At 43.4% G+C, this 20,855-nt stretch overlaps 1 protein-coding gene across 4 annotated transcripts in view; it reads right to left on the bottom strand.

Moving 5' to 3' along the window:
• Positions 1-20,855, bottom strand: part of LOC139405505 (neuronal membrane glycoprotein M6-b) — a 56,520-nt gene that overhangs the window by 18,396 nt on the left and 17,269 nt on the right. The window contains exon 1 of one of the 4 annotated variants that reach the window (XM_071147887.1): positions 8,147-8,285. The exons of 2 other annotated variants lie outside the window; for them this stretch is intronic. In XM_071147887.1, coding sequence (XP_071003988.1) covers positions 8,147-8,195 — 49 coding nt within the window. In that variant the 5' untranslated portion in view covers positions 8,196-8,285. Of the gene's footprint in view, positions 1-8,146; positions 8,286-20,855 lie in introns of those variants that run through there. One more of the 4 variants, XM_071147890.1, reaches the window with a different exon arrangement.

Genomic DNA, 20,855 nt, shown 5'->3' with positions numbered 1-20,855 from the left:
TAGATTGTATCATGGTAGATTGTATCGTGCTAGATTGTATCATGGTAGACTGTATCATGGTAGACTGTATCTTGGTACGTGTAGTTCTGATGAACTAGCAGAGCAGTGCCTCTGGACAGACATTATGTCAACAGTGCACAATGTGTTCGCAATAAGATCCATATATTTAGAAGGATGTTGTATTTCAAACAGCGGACTGTAGATGTGTAGCATGACCTGGTCCTGGTTGAGGAGGTGCGTATGTGAAGGTCTTATTAATGTGTGTTCCGTAGAACTGTACGCAGAGATTCATAGATTCACCTTGATTGTGTCCCAGACAACTGTTTCCTCCATTGGATATGATCTGAATGGAGGCTTAGTAACTGTGTAGAGGACATGGCGCTAAATACATTTACAGGCATGATTTCAGCATTACATTAACTGTCCATTGGTGCATGTTCTAGAATCTAGAGTCTATTCCAATGTAGAACTCTGACATTGAGATACAGGGCATAATATGCCTATTGAAATCCAGACCTCTTGCATGAGGCAGGAATCCTGAAAGTTCGTTAGTGTTTATCCTCTTTCTCTGGCCTGACAAAGGACATTAAAACAGATATATTATCATCAGAGCAGGGCCATTCAACAGTTGTGTGTTGTCAGAAAGTTCATCCCGTAGCCTTTTGTGTCACAGAGGGATAAAAACATTTTTGTCCGAGGGCTGGTGAATAGCAGTTGCCATGGCAGCATGTTAACCACAACCCAGTGAGTGTGCCCGCGGCGAAGCCCAGCAGAGTGGTTAACTCGGCCCACATTTCCCACACAGACACACATGGCAGGCAGGGCCAGGGAGAGTGAGACGGGACCAACATGAAATACACCTCAGGCCCAGTCAAATACTACCTGGTATAGTTCTACCTGATATAGATCTACCTGATATAGTTCTACCTTGTATAGTTCTACTAGTTCTACCTGGTATAGTTCTAACTGGTGTAGTTCTACTAGATCTGCCTGGTATAGTTCTACTAGTTCTACCTGATATAGTTCTACCTGGTATAGGTCTACCTGGTATAGATCTACCTGGTATAGTTCTACCTGGTATAGTTCTACCTGGTATAGTTCTACCTGGTATAGTTCTACTAGTTCTACCTGGTATAGTTCTACTAGTTCTACCTTGTATAGATCTACTAGTTCTACCTGATATAGATCTACCTGATATAGTTCTACCTTGTATAGTTCTACTAGTTCTACCTGGTATAGATCTAACTGGTGTAGTTCTACTAGATCTGCCTGGTATAGTTCTACTAGTTCTACCTGATATAGTTCTACCTGGTATAGGTCTACCTGATATAGTTCTACCTGGTATAGATCTACCTGGTATAGTTCTACTAGTTCTACCTGGTATAGTTCTACCTGATATAGTTCTACTAGTTCTAACTGGTGTAGTTCTACTAGTTCTACCTGGTATAGTTCTACCAGTTCTACCTGGAATAGTTATACCTGGTAGAACTATAGAGAGAGGTAGAGAGAGAGAGAGAGAAAGAGAGAGAGAGAGAGAGAAGGACATATTTAAGACCACAAATCGAAAACGTTACTGTACTGTATTCTACGCTACTGTACTGTAGTCTACTGTCATCTGAACTCTCTGTCCCCTTCACACTGTGATGCTATCACACCTCTGAGTGTTGTTAAACACCTCTCCTGACACACTCCGGCAGAGGGAACAAAGCTCTTTTTCTCTCCATGGAGAAGCCTCGTGCCTCGTGCCTCCTTCCCAAGGTGTTGAGTTTAATAACCATAAATTGGAGTTGGTGTTTTCACAGCTGGAGTAACGTTAGCCGTGCTGGCTGGGTCGTGTGTTACGTCTAACCCTTAACCCTGAAACAACACTGGCACCAGGACAGACCGACTTATTGACATGTGTTAGCATTTAACACCACAATAATACCACTCTATTCACATAGAACCACTATAAAAGGACTTATTCTTGGTACATGAGCCCGGAGGAAATTGAAAAAACACAATCTATCGCCTACACAGAACCTCAATGGGTCCTGCACAAAGCACCATATTGAGGGCTGTCTGCACTGACCATCATGCATCATGTTTGCATTATGTGGCACTAATCTCATCTCTGCAGAGATTAATTCAGTACAAAGGAGGAATAATATCCGGTACTGATTGTGGATGTGAGATCGAAGCTCCCGTATGGGTAAGTCCCAGTGGAGGCCAGTGAGCACATCTCTCTCACACACATAGTGCAGCAGTCTTTACATGTCCTTATTAACAGGAGGAAAGCTCTGTGAACCCTATTCCTCTTCCTACAGTCACAGTATTAATAGGAGGAAAGCAGTGTTCCTCTTCCTATAGTCACAATAGCAGACTGTAGTTTAAGAGCAGTAACTGGAGTTTCATGACTCTCTACCATGCTATTCTCAGTCCCTGTTTCTTGCTATTGCAGTCTAGACGTCTTTGCTCTCCCATTCACCACTTGCGAAATGACAACAAAGATGATATTTCAGCATTATGACTTTTTACCAGAGGAGTTTCAGTACAGGATTGAGAGTTAATGTGTAGAAGGTTGTGAGCAGGGAGATGTACAGTTATTACATCCCTCCTCTCATGTTGGTCGTCAACAGGCCTGGCTCCAGGGACTAGATAGGGAACCCTTCACGCTGGGTAAGACTGCCACTCAAATCAGAAGATTTTCTATAAAGCTCTTCTCTAATTGTAGGTCTTTATAGTACACCGATTATTACAGGATATTACATGCCTTGGTTTCTATAGTAACGTCCATCCTGTTTACTCTCTCTCTCTCTCTGGATGACACCCACAGGTAATCACACATAAGATGGAGCCTCCCGGCATGGCCCAAATAGAATGCTGCTTCAAATGAAAATCATATTGGTCCTCTGCTGTTTGTTGACTTTCACATGGCTTTCCTGGTTAAACCTCAACCCACTCCAGTAACTCTCCACTCCTCCCGTCCCTGATGAATACAAATATATATAGAGAGAGAGAGAGAGCGAGAGAGAGAGAGAGAGAGAGAGAGAGCAAGAGAGAGAGAGAACGAGAGAGAGAGAGAGAGAGAGAGAGAGAGAGCAAGAGAGAGAGAGAGAGAGAGCAAGAGAGAGAGAGAGCAAGAGAGAGAGAGAGAGAGCAAGAGAGAGAGAGCGAGCGAGAGAGAGAGAGAGCAAGAGAGAGAGAGAGCAAGAGAGAGAGAGCAAGAGAGAGAGAGAGAGCAAGAGAGTGAGAGAGAGCGAGAGAGAGAGAGCAAGAGAGAGAGAGACAGAGGGAGAGAGAGAGAGAGAGAGAGAGAGCAAGAGAGAGAGACAAAACAAGCAAGGGAGAGAGAGAAAACAAGGAGGGATGTGAAAACAGAAACAAACAGCTGTGACCAGCTGCAGTGACACTATGGCAAACTGTTGAGCCTCTCATTACTCTGGTCATGCTTAGAGCCTGAGTCAGAAACACACGGAGAGGGAGAGACAGAGAGAAATGGCACTCTATATAGCCATAATATGACATTTGAAATGTCTTTAATCTTTTGGAACTTTTGTGGGTGTAGTGCTCTTTTTCACTTTTGTTTATTATCTACTTCACTTGCTTTGGCAATGTTAACATATGTTTCCCATGACAATAAAGCCCTTAAATTGAAAATTGAATTGAAATTGAATTGCGAAAGAGTGCTGGAGACTGAGAGAAAGAGCGAGAGAGAGAGAGAGAGAGAGAGAGGGAGAGAGAGGGAGAGAGACAGAGAGAGAGAAAGAGTGAGGGAGAGAGAGGGAGAGAGACAGAAAGAGTGAGTGAGACAGAGAGAGAGAAAGCATGCGAGAGAGAGAGAGACAGAGAGACAGAGAGCGACAGAGAGAGAAAGAGCGAGAGCGAGACAGAGAGAGCGAGAGCAAGCGAGAGAGAGAGAGAGCGAGCGAGACAGAGAGAGCGAGAGAGAGCATGGATGGACGGCAGTCAGAAGAACCCTGACACAAAGAGCCAGTGTGTGTTGCCCCAGACTGTTCGTCAAGCTAAAGTTTCAAAGGGGAAGGACCATTCAGAGCATCTCTGGTCCAAGGCCGCGCTCTTCCGGCCTCTTAGTTTGGACTGGAGCACAGGGCAGGCCAACCACAGAGCTCCATCCTGTCCACCCAGCATGCATTGCACTGGCACAAAGCGCAACGGAGGAGATGGGTGGCAGCCCACTTCACACTCCAGGAGCATTCTGTCGATGTGGGTATCTGATGAGACACACCGGAATCATCCGCTGTGGCAATCAGTTTGCTCATTAGGAGAGACACCGCAGAGCAGACTGTCTACACACTGAGTGGAGGAGAAAGAGAGAGAGAGAATGTGTGTGGGTGTGTGTGTCTGTATGTGTGTGCGGCGTGCGTGTGTGTGCATGTATATCTGTGTAAGAAAGCTTTTTGAAAGGGGATCATATAAACATTGCCCAAGTGCTTTTACAGGCAACATAATGTAAGTCCTTTGTGAAAGAAGTAAGAGAGAGAAGTGGGGTGGGTTGAGAGAAGGGGGACGGCGTGTTGAGAGAAGGGGGGGGAGTTGACCTCTAACCCTGCTGCTGTAGATCATCCCCATGGTTTCTGGCTCCAGAACACTCCATCACCCCCTTCTCCCCCCACCTCTACCTCTACCTCCACAGCTGGTGATGCCCCCCCCCCCCAACCCCTCAACACCACCACAGGCCCCAACATAGCCCCTCACAGACCCTCACCCCAGTTACTAAACCCAGTCAGCCTTGCATCACTAAGCAACTCTGAGCATCACTGAGCAACACTGAGGAACACTGAGCAGACCTGAGCAACATTGAGAAGACCAGAGCTCCACTCAGCAGCACTGAGCAACACTGAGCAACACTGAGCAGACCAGAGCAGACCTGAGCAACACTGAGCAGACCAGAGCAACACTGAGTAACACTGAGCAGACTAGAGCAGACCTGAGCAACACTGAGCAGACCTGAGAAACACTGAGCAGACCAGAGCAGACCTGAGCAGACCTGAGCAACACTGAGCAACACTGAGCAGACCTGAGCAACACTGAGCAGACCTGAGCAACATTGAGCACCACTGAGCAACACTGAGCAGACCAGAGCAGACCTGAGCAGACCTGAGCAACACTGAGGAACACTGAGCAGACCAGAGAAGACCTGAGCAACACTGAGGAACACTGAGCAGACCAGAGAAGACCTGAACAGACCTGAGCAACATTGAGCATTTTATGCTGGCTAATGTAACCCGACTAACAGTTATTGTGCTGAAGTTGTTTCCAGAGGCAGTTTGGAACTTGGTAGTGAGCGTTGCAACCGAGGATACACTATTTTTTCAGCACTCCATCCTGTCCCGTTCTGGGAGCTTGTGTGGCCTACCACTTTGCGGCTGAGCCATTGTTGCTCCTACTTCACAATAACAGCACTTACAGTTGACCAGTGTAGCTCTAGCGGGGCAGAAATTTGACAAACTGACTTGTTGGAAAAGTGGGATCCTATGACGATGCCTTGTTGAAAGTCACTGAGCTCTTCAATGAGGCCATTCTACTGCCAATGTTTGTCTATGGAGATTGCATGGCTGTGTGATTGATTTTATACACCTGTCAGCAATGGTGTGTGAATGAAGTAGCCAAATACACTAATTTGAAGGATCTGGTACTGATTGTATTAAACACTTCTGCAATGGTTGTTGAGATGTGATATTCTGCGCAGCGCAAGACAAGACGTTAACAACATGTATGCTACACTAGCCCGCAAATAGATAGAAACAGAGAGACAGAAACAGAGAGACAGATTGAGATAGAAACAGAGGGACAGATAGAGATAGAAACAGAGAGACAGAAACAGAGACAGATTGAGATAGAAACAGAGACAGAAACAGAGAGACAGATTGAGATAGAAACAGAGAGACAGAAACAGAGAGACAGATTGAGATAGAAACAGAGAGACAGAAACAGAGAGACAGATTGAGATAGAAACAGAGAGACAGAAACAGAGAGACAGATTGAGATAGAAACAGAGAGACAGAAACAGAGACAGATTGAGATAGAAACAGAGAGACAGAAACAGAGAGACAGATTGAGATAGAAACAGAGAGACAGAAACAGAGACAGATTGAGATAGAAACAAAGGGACAGATAGAGATAGAAATACCAGAGTATTTGAGACCTCTTTTTATGTTTTCAAAACTGTAATGTTTACATGAATTCTGATTATTTCCATTGATACACAACATCCTGAAATATATGTAGATATATTTGTGTGTGTGTGTGTGTGTGTGTGTGTGTGTGTGTGAATGTCTATCGTTGTTTGTACATGTGTGTGTGTGTCTATGCGGTCTGTGCCTGCGCGTCTGCGTGTGTGTGTGTGTGTGTGTGTGTGTGTGTGTGTGTGTGTGTGTGTGTGTGTGTGTGTTGTTGACAGATCAGCCACTGCTCCAGAGGAGTGATTGATTTGTAGCGTGTGTATGGGGTTGATGATGTCTCTATGTCTTGATTCCCATCACCCTCTTTCACACACACACACACACACACACACACACACACACACACACACACACACACACACACACACCCTCTCTTATCAACCTCATTACAAGCGACACACCGATAACAAACCAACACACACAGCAGGAGTAATAATGATGAGGTGTGAAAATATGTCCTCAATAAGAGGACCAACATCGCCAGTGACAACCACAACATGACATCTATCATCCTCCACAGACTGAGCCGGAGACAACCGACACAGAAAACGAATGAAGTCTCATGCACAAGCAATCAAAGCCTTCCCAATACCCAACAGCCATTCAACATGATTCATGTTCCACATACTGTGTAATGTGCATCAGAAATGTTAACCATTCCAAAGCCACACACAACCATTACAAAGCCACACACAACCATTACAAAGCCACACACAACCATTACAAAGCAACACACAACCATTAAAAAGCAACACACAACCATTACAAAAGCCACACACAACCATTACAAAGCCACACACAACCATTACAAAGCAACACACAACCATTACAAAGCAACACACAACCATTACAAAACCACACACAACCATTACAAAGCCACACACAAATTACAAAGCCACACACAACCATTACAAAAGTCACACACAACCATTACAAAAGTCACACACAACCATTACAAGCCGCACACAACCATTATAAAAGACGCACACAACCATTACAAGGCAACACACAACCATTACAAAACCACACACAACCATTACAAAGCAACACACAACCATTACACACAACCATTACAAAGCAACACATAACCATTACAAAAGCCACACACAACCATTACAAAAGTCACACACAACCATTACAAAGCAACACACAACCATTACAAAAGCCACACACAACCATTACAAAGCAACACACAACCATTACAAAGCCACACACAACCATTACAAAAGCCGCACACAACCATTACAAGGCAACACACAACCATTACAAAGCCACACACAACCAATATAAAGCAACACACAACCATCACAAAGCAACACACAACCATTACAAAAGCCACACACAACTATTACAAAGCAACACACAACCATTACAAAACCACACACAACCATTACAAAGCCACACACAACCATTACAAAGCCACACACAACCATTACAAAGCCACACACAACCATTACAAAAGCCACACACAACCATTACAAGGCAACACACAACCATTACAAAGCCACACACAACCATTACAAAGCAACACACAACCATTACAAAAGCCACACACAACCATTACAAAGCCACACACAGCCATTACAAAGCCGCACACAACCATTACAAAGCAACACACAACCATTACAAAGCCACACACAACCATTACAAAGTGTGAGTGTGAGTGTGTGCGTGCGAGCGTGTGTGAGCGTGTGTGAGCGTGTGTGTGTGAGTGTGTTTGTGTGTGTTACACCATACACTGCACTGAATGAAGAAAACCCACTGATATCAGAGAGAAATTGTAAATTCTTAAAGCGAGAAAGAGAGATGAGACAGTGAATGTGTGAATGGAACTCCCACTGAGCAGAGTCTACCACGCTGTTGTGTGGTGTGAACCCAAGCAGCCTGAAGTAGACTAAAGCCCCAGTAAACCAGGCAGTGAAAGAACTATAGGAGTCCATTCTTACTGTTGATTCTGGTACCTTTTTTCTCCTGGCTCTGCTCTCGGTTCTCTTCTGATGTAGTTTCCATGGTTGTGTTTTATCCCATCCACTAAAAATGCTTCCTTTCAGCAGAATTCTCTCCTATCTCTCCCTCCCTCCATCGCTCGCTCTTCTCCCCTCTCTCTCTCTCTCTCTCTCTCTCTCTCTCGTGCTGCCTGACTAAAGCACAGCTCCAGAAACAACGCTGCCAGCTAACCTTATGCTCCACCATACATCACTTGAAATCCTCCTTTTCCCAGGAAATATTCTAGGTCTGCTTTATTTGCACTGACTGACTGTTTGGGCACTCAGACTGGGTAGCTATGGATCCACTTGTCCCATCAACCACACGCCCCCCCTCACACATACACACACATCGCCTCGACCCCCCCATACGTGCCCCCCATAGACACTCCCTCCTTGGAGGCGTCTGGGGCTAAGGGAGGAGCACCATGAATGACAAACCGGGGGCCTGCCTACCTGTCTGCCTGCCCTGCCTGGTAGAATGGTCAGGTTCCATCACAGGAGGGGATGTGTGTGGGAGAGAGTAGGGACCCCTCCTTTGGCTGCTGGGGGCTTCACTGAATGAAAACCTCACTCAATGTTGTGTGGTTCTGGGGGAGAATTTAGGAGAAAAAGGGGGACTGGGGAAGAATAGGGGAGAATAAGGGTGAATGGGGATAATAAGGGGGATAATGGGGGAGAATAAGGGAGAATGGGGATAATAAGGGGGATAATGGGGGAGAATAAGGGAGAATGGGGATAATAAGGGTGAATGGGGATAATAAGGGTGAATGGGGATAATAAGGGGGATAATGGGGGAGAATAAGGGTGAAAAAGAGGGGGAATGGGGAACAATAAGTGGGAATTGTGCGAGAATGGTGGAATGGGGGAGAATAAGGAAAAATGGGGGAGTACAAGGGGGATGGGCAATAATATGGGGGGGAATAAGGAGAAATGGGGAGAATGGGTGAGATTAATGGAGAACTGGGGTGAATAAGGGGGAATGGGGGAGAATGGGAGAGAACGGGGAAGAATGGGAGAGAATAGGGGAGAATGGGGGAGAACGGGGTAGAATGGATGAGAATGGGAGAGAACGGGGGAGAATGCATGTCAGCACACAATCACCAGCCACTCATCCAACCACAGTTGCAGGGCGGGAGTGGAAGGGGGAAGGGTGAGTTTGGTGTGTGGCGGGGGCTTCATATTCTGACTGGCACCATATGCCCCCTGCTCCCATGGCAACAACCTCTGACAACTGTCTCCCCTCCCTCTGGTGACTTCCAACTCCCACATAAAAGGACACAAGAAAAGGGGTATGATACTTCTCCTCTCCGAACAAAGAAAAAGGAGGCTCTCCAATATTTGTACGGGTGAAAGCACAGGGAGAGAATGGGCGAAAGAGAAATAAAGAACATGAGAATGGAAGAGAAATTGGGAAATAGAAGGAGAGAGAGAGAGGTGAGGGAGAGTATGAAAAAAATACGCCTGAAATGGTGAGGGAGAAAGTGAGTCTGCAGAGAAAAAGAGGGACAGATAGAGATAGAAACAGAGAGACAGATAGAAACAGAGAGACGGATAGAGATAGAAACAGAGGGACAGATAGAAACAGAGAGACGGATAGAGATAGAAACAGAGGGACAGATAGAAACAGAGAGACGGATAGAGATAGAAACAGAGAGACAGATAGAAACAGAGAGACAGATAGAAACAGTGAGACAGATAGAGATATAAACAGAGGGACAGATAGAAACAGAGGGACCGATAGAGATAGAAACAGAGGGACAGATAGAAACAGAGGGACAGAGAGAAACAGAGGGACAGATAGAGATATAAACAGAGGGACAGATAGAAACAGAGGGACAGATAGAGATATAAACAGAGGGACAGAAAGAAACAGAGGGACAGATAGAGATATAAACAGAGAGACAGATAGAAACAGAGACAGATAGAAACAGAGAGAATGAGATAGAAACAGAGAGACAGATAGAAACAGAGGGACAGATAGAAACAGAGAGACAGATGGACAGATAGAGACAGAGGGACAGATAGAAACAGAGGGACAGATAGAGATAGAAACAGAGAGACAGATAGAAACAGAGGGACAGATAGAGCTAGAAACAGAGAGACAGATATAAACAGAGAGACGGATAGAGATATAAACAGAGAGACAGATAGAAACAGAGAGACAGATAGAGATATAAACAGAGAGACAGATTGAGATAGAAACAGAGGGACAGATAGAGATAGAAACAGAGGGACAGATAGAGATATAAACAGAGGGACAGATAGAGATAGAAACAGAGGGACAGATAGAGATAGAAACAGAGGGACAGATAGAGATAGAAACAGAGGGACAGATAGAAACAGAGGGACAGATAGAAACAGAGGGACAGATAGAGATAGAAAGAGAGAGACAGATAGAAACAGAGGGACAGATAGAGATAGAAAGAGAGAGACAGATAGAAACAGAGGGACAGATTGAGATAGAAACAGAGGGACAGATAGAGATAGAAACAGAGCGACAGATAGAAACAGAGGGACAGATAGAAACAGAGGGACAAATAGAGATAGAAACAGAGGGACAGATAGAGATATAAACAGAGAGACAGATTGAGATAGAAACAGAGGGACAGATAGAAACAGAGGGACAGATAGAGATAGAGGGACAGATAGAGACAGAGAGACAGAAAGAGACAGAGGGACAGATAGAGATAGAAACAGAGAGACAGATAGAGATAGAAACAGAGACAGATAGAGATATAAACAGAGAGACAGATAGAAACAGAGGGACAGATAGAGACAGAGGGACAGATAGAAACAGAGGGACAGATAGAAACAGAGGGACAGATAGAAACAGAGGGACAGATAGAGATAGAAACAGAGGGACAGATATAATCAGAGGGACAGATAGAGACAGAAGGATAGATATAAACAGAGAGACAGGTAGAAACAGAGGAACAGATAGAGACAGAGAGACAGATAGAGATATAAACAGAGGGACAGATATAAACAGAGGGACAGATAGAGATAGAAACAGAGGGACAGATATAAACAGAGGGACAGATAGAGATAGAGATAGAAACAGAGGGACAGATATAAACAGAGGGACAGATAGAGATAGAAGGACAGAAACAGAGGGGCAGATAGAAACAGAGAGACAGATAGAGATAGAGGGACAGATAGAGATAGAAACAGAGGGACAGATAGAAAACAGAGGGACAGATAGAAACAGAGGTACAGATAGAGATATAAACTTAGGGACAGATAGAAACAGAGGGACAGATAGAGATAGAAACAGAGAGACAGCTAGAGATAGAAACAGAGAGACAGAAACAGAGGGGCAGATATAAATAGAAACAGAGAAACAGATTGAGATAGAAACAGAGAGACAGAAACAGAGGGTCAGATAGAGATAGAAACAGAGGGACAGATAGAAACAGAGGGACAGATAGAAACATAGGGACAGATAGAGATATAAACAGAGGGACAGATAGAAACAGAGGGACAGATAGAGATAGAAACAGAGAGACAGATAGAGATAGAAACAGAGGGGCAGATAGAAATAGAAACAGAGAGACAGATAGAGATAGAAACAGAGAGACAGAAACAGAGTGACAGAAACAGAGGGGCAGATAGAGATAGAAACAGAGGGGCAGATAGAAACAGAGACAGATTGAGATAGAAACAGAGGGGCAGATAGAAACAGAGGGACAGATTGAGATAGAAACAGAGAGACAGATTGAAACAGAGAGACAGATAGAGATAGAAACAGAGTGACAGATAGAAACAGAGGCAGATAGAAACAGAGGGACATATAGAAACAGAGAGACAGATAGAGATAGAAACAGAGGGACAGATAGAAACAGAGAGACAGATAGAGATAGAAACAGATAGACAGATAGAAACAGAGAGACAGATAGAGATAGAAACAGAGAGGCAGATAGAAATAGAGGGACAGATAGAAACAGAGAGACAGATAGAAATAGAGAGGCAGATAGAAACAGAGTGACAGATAGAAACAGAGGGACAGATTGAGATAGAAACAGAGAGGCAGATAGAAACAGAGGGACAGATAGAAACAGAGGGACAAATAGAGATAGAAACAGAGGACAGACAGAGATAAAAACAGATAGACAGATAGAAACAGAGAGACAGATAGAGATAGAAACAGAGAGACAGATAGAAACAGAGACAGGTAGAAATAGAGGGACAGATAGAAACAGAGAGACAGGTAGAAATAGAGAGACAGGTAGAAACAGAGAGACAGGTAGAAATAGAGGGACAGATAGAAACAGAGAGACAGATAGAAAAAGAGAGACAGGTAGAAACAGAGAGACAGAAACAGAGGGGCAGATAGATAGATAGAAACAGAGAGACAGATAGAGATAGAAACAGAGAGACAGATAGAGACAGAGAGACAGATAGAGATAGAGGGACAAATAGATGGACAGCCAGACACAGAGAGAGGTAGACAAACAGACAACAAGAGATGGCCACAGACAGACAGACAGACAGACAGACAGACAGACAGACAGACAGACAGACAGACAGACAGACTGTTGTGTGCTTTGTTTGTCTGAAGTGGTTGTGTCTGCATTGGGAGACTAGTTCTAAAGCATCCTAATGAGAGAGTGGTCTTTGAGTAGGGAGTCCTGCTGCTGGAGTGCTGCTCATGTGGGGTCTTCTCAAGGATCCTCCCCGCCCCGCAGATAGGAGGGGGAGCAGTGGGAGAGAAGAGGAGAGGAGAGCCTCAGGGGTAAGGAAAGAGAACGTAGCAGGGATCTCACAACAACAAACAAGCAACGTTTTTTCATGAATCATTTTAAGAGTTTACGTCATCTCATGAGGGGGAGAAACAAACTGAGTAAGGCCAACTACGTCTAAAGCTAATTTTACATGAGCTAAATCTCACAGTATAGAATTGCTGGCAGCATTGTAGATGTGGGATGATATAATGATTTGGATGTGATTGATACTAATTGATATAAGTGGTTCATGTGAGGCTTGTCATTATGGAGAACTTTGTAATTATCCAATTAAATAGTGTGCGAGAACTGCCAAGCGAACACATTAGTGAGGATGACACTGATGCCCCTCCTCATCCACGGTGTCACATAATGGCTGAGGTGGAGTTGTAAATGGAAGCAACTAATCCTGATGATGTTGTGATGAAATATGGACTAAGAAATTAAGTTGTGAACATCCTGTCCCTCTTTTATGACAGACATGACAGAGAGAAATACAGTTGAATTATGATTTACTCAAAACAGCCAAGCATTTTGGTAGACATGCTAGTAAATCATGAAGCAAGCTTAGGTTGGCAATAACCCCAGAGAGACTGTGTTGACCCACATAACCCCAGAGAGACTGTGTTGACCCACATAACCCCAGAGAGACTGTGTTGACCCACATAACCCCAGAGAGACTGTGTTGACCCACATAACCCCAGAGAGACTGTGTTGACCCACATAACTCCAGAGAGACTGTGTTGACCCACATAACCCCAGAGATACTGTGTTGACCCACATAACCCCAGAGAGACTGTGTTGACCCACTTTGTTTGATGGACTTCACAGGTCTGTGTTTCTGACTGTATGGCTAGCGTGCCTCACCATCCATGGTGTCATTGATTTTATTTCACGAAAGCACTGGTCCTCAAATCCATTCTGTTGTCTGTTGACCCATTTACAATATGTGGCTAAACAAGAACCAAAGCAGTTGAAATGCAATGATGGAATGGAAACAAATATTTAGCTTGACGCAAATAGCATTTTGGCCCTGCAGTTACTGAATATTTATCTGGAGAAAGCATCTGTCTCAACCTAGCGCTCATAGTTGGCCCAGTGTGCAGTGCAGACGATTGGGCCAAACCCTTAAAGAAATGCATTACACATGTCCAAGTAAAGCAGACATTTCTAAGGTCTTTAAGGTAGCGTTATTCAACTCTTATCCTTGGAAATAACCCCCAGGAGTCTAGCTAATGTTGCCCAGTCCTTATTCTGATGCTTTGATGGACCGTCTGAGGCTCTTGAACCTCCTCTGCGGAAATTCATGTTTTGTTTTTTTTTGCTGCAAAATTGGACATGCCATTAAAGAATAACTGTCCTCATTCATTACAGAGGGATTCATGTAGGGAGATGAAACCACAATGGGCTTTCTGTCAGTAATGAGCCTAATACTTCTGTTTTGCCATGTCAGACCAAAAGGCAACAGGCTAAGACACATGTACAGATGTAGGATCTTCCTTTGAGACAGTTTCTACAGCAGGAAAATAATCCTGCAGCCACAGGAAACGTGAATTTTTATGTGGAATTATAATTCATTTGGACATTGTTTTAGTGGTTGATAGATGTTTCAATTCCAAACTTCAGAAACCTGAAATAAACTAGACATTTGAAATGTCCTGCATTGCAGGAATGTTCTCCTGCGACAGGGTGATCTGTAAAACTCGCTCCTAGCAAGGACATAATATAAAGAAAGTCATAGTTTAAAAACATTGATTTTCTCTTCCCTTATGAAGAAATGTGAGTTTACAGCAAAACTGACATGCAATTCCGACTGATTTGAGGAAGTACAACAACTTCATAAACTACAATTATTGCATCCATGGATTTGCAAAGAAAACCTAACAAACTGTGAATTTGTAATGAAATGATGCTGGATGGGTAGTAAAGGTTTAAACGAGGGGGTCTAAAGTTCACTGGAAAAATAAATGACCTACACAACATTCACGTTGTTTACACCTCAAGCTAGAAGGATTTGAATGCTGATCAAAAACACATGTAGTTTTGTCCAAACTCCTTCGACTGGTTGAAGAGGCACTTCAGGGGCCACAGTTTGATATATTGTCACTCAGTCTGGACTACAACCTCTTTGGTAATAAACCATAGGGTTAATGTGCGGTGCATCATGAGTCTATTCACACATATCAACACATTGGCCTTTGTGCTAACTCCATTAGCCTAACAGGCGTCCACTTGTTGGTTGTGTTGGAAAGTTATGTACCTTAGCTAACCTTAGCTCTCTTCATTTTAGCTAGTACCATACCTTCTCGTTGAAAAGTAAGAACCTAAATCAACTGAAGTGACTAGTTCTCTGGGTTTGATGTTGGTGCAACCCATCTCTTGTGTTATACTCTCTGATCTGGTAGACATTCTTTCCACAGTGTTTGACCAAAAAATCCCCCAGACCTCTGACTCAGCGCATCCCTAATTACACGTTTGTGTTGCTGTCATTTGGGTCTGGAAGAAGAAGGAGGCGGAGAAGGAGAGAAACCACTCTGGGGGATGCCTGGCAGCCATGTTTCCCCTCTCATCTGACGTCACACTCCCATTGCTGGCACTTCCTGTAGGCCTGTGGGATTGGCTGCGGTGAGCAGCACCAGATGCTTCACATTACCCTGGCTTCCTGTCTGTTCCACCTTGGAAACTGCCATCGGGCTTGACAGGAAGGCAGGAAGCAGATATCCAAGAGGATGAAAGCCTCAAGACCTTTGGTGTCTTCACTTTAATGATGGCACCAGGACCAGGCTGGGTTACAACTGTGTGTATATAAACAAAAACTTTATGAGAGGCAGTACAGGTAAAGTTGGTCAATTGCAGTTGTTTCCAGGTAGAATTGTACCATGTGTTTTAGCTCCTTTTCGAAGTCCATAGGCCTGTTGACCTTCTTCAGTGGACTATTAGAACATTTTCTATTCTGTACTCAAAGTGAAAAGAGGATCTTTATCGTGCGCCTCTGGTCTGGACAAGGCTACTGTAGCTCTCCAAGATCCAGTTCAAAGCACATCGACTACACTATTTACACATAGACCACACTATTTACACATAGACCACACTATTTACACATAGACCATACTATTTACAAATAGAAAACACTATTTGCACATGGACAATACTACTTACACATAGACCAAACTATTTACACATAGACTACCCTATTTAAACATAGACCATATTACTTACACATAGACCACATTACTTACACATAGACCACATTACTTACACATAGACCACATTACTTACACATAGACCACACTATTTACACATAGACCACACTACTTACACATAGACCACATTACTTACACATAGACCACATTACTTACACATAGACCACACTATTTACACATAGACCACACTATTTACACACAGACCATACTATATACACATAGACCACACTATGTACACATGGACCATACTATTTACACATAGACCACACTACTTACACATAGACCACACTATTTACACATAGACCACACTATTTACACACAGACCATACTATTTACACATAGACCACACTATGTACACATGGACCATACTATTTGAAAATAGACCATACTACACATAGACCACACTACTAAAACATAGACCATACTACTTATACATAGACCACACTACTTACACATAGACAACACTACTTACACACATAGACCACACTATTTACACATAGACCACACTATTTACACATAGACCACACTACCTACACATAGACCACACTACCTACACATAGACCACACTACACATTGCAGCTCATTCAGTAATACAAAAACACATCTATGGGTAAATTCAGCTGATTCAGTGATACAAAACACATCTCTATGGGTAAATTCAGCTCATTCAGTAATACAAAACACATCTATGGGTAAATTCAGCTGATTCAGTGATACAAAACACATCTCTATGGGTAAATTCAGCTCATTCAGTAATACAAAAACACATCTATGGGTAAATTCAGCTGATTCAGTAATACAAAACACATCTCTATGGGTAAATTCAGCTGATTCAGTGATACAAAAACACATCTCTATGGGTAAATTCAGCTGATTCAGTGATACAAAACACATCTCTATGGGTAAATTCAGCTGATTCAGTGATACAAAAACAAAAACACACGGCAGGGTAGCCTAGTGGTTAGAGCGTTGGACTAGTAACCGGAAGGTTGCGAGTTCAAACCCCCGAGCTGACAAGGTACAAATCTGTCGTTCTGCCCCTGAACAGGCAGTTAACCCACTGTTCCCAGGCCGTCATTGAAAATAAGAATTTGTTCTTAACTGACTTGCCTAGTTAAAAAAAAAAAAAAAAAAAAAAAAAAAACACATCTCTATGGGTAAATTCAGCTCATTCAGTAATACAAAACACATCTCTATGGGTAAATTCAGCTCATTCAGTAATACAAAACACATCTCTATGGGTAAATTCAGCTCATTCAGTAATACAAAACACATCTCTATGGGTAAATTCAGCTCATTCAGTAATACAAAACACATCTCTATGGGTAAATTCAGCTCATTCAGTAATACAAAACACATCTCTATGGGTAAATTCAGCTCATTCAGTAATACAAAACACATCTCTATGGGTAAATTCAGCTCATTCAGTAATACAAAACACATCTCTATGGGTAAATTCAGCTGATCCAGTAATACAAAACACATCTCTATGGGTAAATTCAGCTCATTCAGTAATACAAAACACATCTCTATGGGTAAATTCAGCTGATCCAGTAATACAAAACACATCTCTATGGGTAAATTCAGCTCATTCAGTAATACAAAACACATCTCTATGGGTAAATTCAGCTGATCCAGTAATACAAAAACACATCTCTATGGGTAAATTCAGCTCATTCAGTAATACAAAACACATCTCTATGGGTAAATTCAGCTGATTCAGTGATACAAAACACATCTCTATGGGTAAATTCAGCTGATTCAGTAATACAAAACACATCTCTATGGGTAAATTCAGCTGATCCAGTAATACAAAAACACATCTCTATGGGTAAATTCAGCTGATCCAGTAATACAAAAACACATCTATGGGTAAATGCAGCTCATTCAACAATTCTTCTGGAATAAAAGAAGCCACTAATAGCAGTATTTGGAATTAAATGTTCCACTCCACAGGCGAGCCATGGCTTCTTTTCTCTGCTCAGGAAGTCCACATTCCATCTCCTCCAGAAAGGTCTGGGAGTTATTTAAACTGGGGAGGGAGGCTCTTGTAACAGCTCTTCTATCGTTGTCAGCTCTATCCTAGCCTGGTCCTATACTGTACAGTAGCAAGTCTTCTATCGTTGTCAGCTCTATCCTAGCCTGGTCCTATACTGTACAGTAGCAAGTCTTCTATCGTTGTCAGCTCTATCCTAGCCTGGTCCTATACTGTACAGTAGCAAGTCTTCTATCGTTGTCAGCTCTATCCTAGCCTGGTCCTATACTGTACAGTAGCAAGTCTTCTATCGTTGTCAGTGACTGAAGCACAAACAGAATGGACCACCAGGCTAGATCTACCCGTTCCCAGAAGCTGTTTCCAGGTGTATGTTCTGTGTGTGTCAAGACTGTTCTTTGGTAAAGATATTAGAGAGTCAGTGACTCCCCTGTGGAGAAGATATCCCTCTAATCTGATTCAATCTGTCCTCTCCATGAAGATATCCCTCTAATCTGATTCAATCTGTCCTCTCCATTCTCCACTGTGTCTATCTCTCTATCTCTCAGAGGAAGAGAGGAGCACATTCACACATCACAGCATTGCCAATGAAGCTCTCAGTCTTAGTGATGACAAACGATAATGGTCATAAACTGAAATTGCACCTGCTGATCTATCATTCCAGAGAGAGAATAGATAGAAGAGAGAGAAGAGAGAAAAGTCAGAGAAGAGAGAAGATAAAGAAGACAGAGTAGAGAGGGAAGAGGGAAGAGAGAGTAGAGAGAAGAGAGAATCGAGATGAGAGAAGAGAGAGAAGACAGAGAGTGGAGAGTAGAGAGAGAAGAGAGGGAGAGAAGAGAGAGAAGAGAGAAGAGAAAGGAGAGAGAAGAGATAGAAGACAGAGTAGAGAGAGAAGAGAGAGAAGAGAGAAGAGACAGAAGAAAGAGTAGAGAGTGAAGAGAGAGAAGACAGAGAGTAGAGAGAGAAGACAGAGAGTAGAGAGTAGAGAGAGAAGACAGAGAGAAGAGAGAAGAGACAGAATAAAGAGAAGAGAGAGAAGAGAGAAGAGACAGAAGAAAGAGTAGAGAGCGAAGAGAGAGAAGAGAGAAGAGAGAGAAGAAAGAGAGAGGAGAGAGTAGATAGAGAAGAGAAGAGAGAGAAGAAAGAGAGAGGAGATAGTAGAGAGAGAAGACAGAGAGAGGAGAGAGAAGACAGAGAAGACAGGGAAGAGAGAAGAGACAAGAGAGATAAGAGATGACAGAAGAGAGATAAGAGAAAAGAGAGAGAAGAGAGAGAAGAGATAGAAGTAGAGAGAGAAGAGAAAGGAGAGTGAAGAGAGAAGACAGAGTAGAGAGAGAGAGAGAAAAGAGAGAAGAGGAGTGAAGAGAGTGAAGCGAGGAGAGAGAGAAGACAGAAGAGAGAGAGGAGAGAAGAGAGAAGATAGAAGAGAGAAGACAGAGAAGAGAGAAGACAGAGAAGAGAGAAGACAGAAGAGAGCAGACAGAGAGGAGAGAAGACAGATAAGAGAGAAGACAGAGAAGAGAGAGGAGAGAGAAGATAGAGAAGAGAGAGTAGAGAGAAGAGAGAGAAGAGAGAAGAGAGAGTAGAGAGAGAGGAGAGAGTAGAGAGAGAAGAGAGAGAGAAGAGAGAAGAGAGAGAAGAAAGAGAGAGGAGAGAGAAGATAGGGAAGAGATAAGAGACAAGAGAGAGAAGAGAGATGACAGAAGAGAGAGAAGAGAAAAGAGAGAGGAGAGAGAAGAGAAAAGAGAGAGGAGAGAGAAGAGAGAGAAGAGTAAGAAGACAGAGTAGAGAGAGAAGAGAAAGGAGAGAGAAGAGAGAAGACAGAGTAGAGAGAGAAGAGAGAGAAGAGAGAGAAGAGAGAGAGAGAAAAGAGAGAAGAGAAGTGAAGAGAGTGAAGCGAGGAGAGAGGAGAGAGAAGACAGAAGAGAGAGAGGAGAGAAGAGAGAGAAGAGAGAAGACAGAGAAGAGAGAAGACAGAGAAGAGAGCAGACAGAGAAGAGAGCAGACAGATTAGAGAGAAGACAGAGAAGAGAGAGGAGAGAAGAGAGCAGACAGAAAAGAGAGAAGACAGAGAAGAGAGCATACAGAGAAGAGAGCAGACAGAGAAGAGAGCAGACAGAAAAGAGAGAGAAGAGAGAAGACAGAGAAGAGAGAAGACAGAGAAGAGAGCAGACAGAGAAGAGAGCAGACAGATTAGAGAGAAGACAGAGAAGAGAGAGGAGAGAAGAGAGCAGACAGAAAAGAGAGAAGACAGAAGAGAGCATACAGAGAAGAGAGAAGACAGAGAAGAGAGCAGACAGAGAAGAGAGCAGACAGAGAAGAGAGAAGACAGAGAAGAGAGAAGACAGAGAAGAGAGCAGACAGAGAAGAGAGAAGACAGAGAAGAGAGAAGACAGAGGAGACAGAGAAGAGAGAAGACAGAGGAGAGAGAAGACAGAATAGAGCAGACAGAGAAGACAGAAGACAGAGAAGACATAGAAGAGAGAAGACAGAAGACAGAATAGAGCAGACAGAGGAGAGAGCAGACAGAGAAGAGAGCAGACAGAGCAGAGAGAAGACAGAGAAGACAGAGAAGAGAGCAGACAGATAAGAGAGCAGACAGAGAAGAGAGCAGAGAGTGAAGAGAGAAGACAGAGGAGACAGAGAAGAGAGAAGACAGAGAAGAGAGGAGACAGAATAGAGCAGACAGAGAAGACAGAAGACAGAGAAGACAGAGAAGAGAGAAGACAGAAGACAGAATAGAGCAGATAGAGGAGAGAGCAGAC

This window comes from Oncorhynchus clarkii, chromosome 3 (genome assembly GCF_045791955.1).
Source record: "Oncorhynchus clarkii lewisi isolate Uvic-CL-2024 chromosome 3, UVic_Ocla_1.0, whole genome shotgun sequence".
In the NCBI taxonomy this organism is placed as follows: Eukaryota; Metazoa; Chordata; class Actinopteri; order Salmoniformes; family Salmonidae; genus Oncorhynchus; species Oncorhynchus clarkii.
Note: the sequence above shows the minus strand (reverse complement) of the source record. Positions and strands in the feature narration are given on the sequence as shown.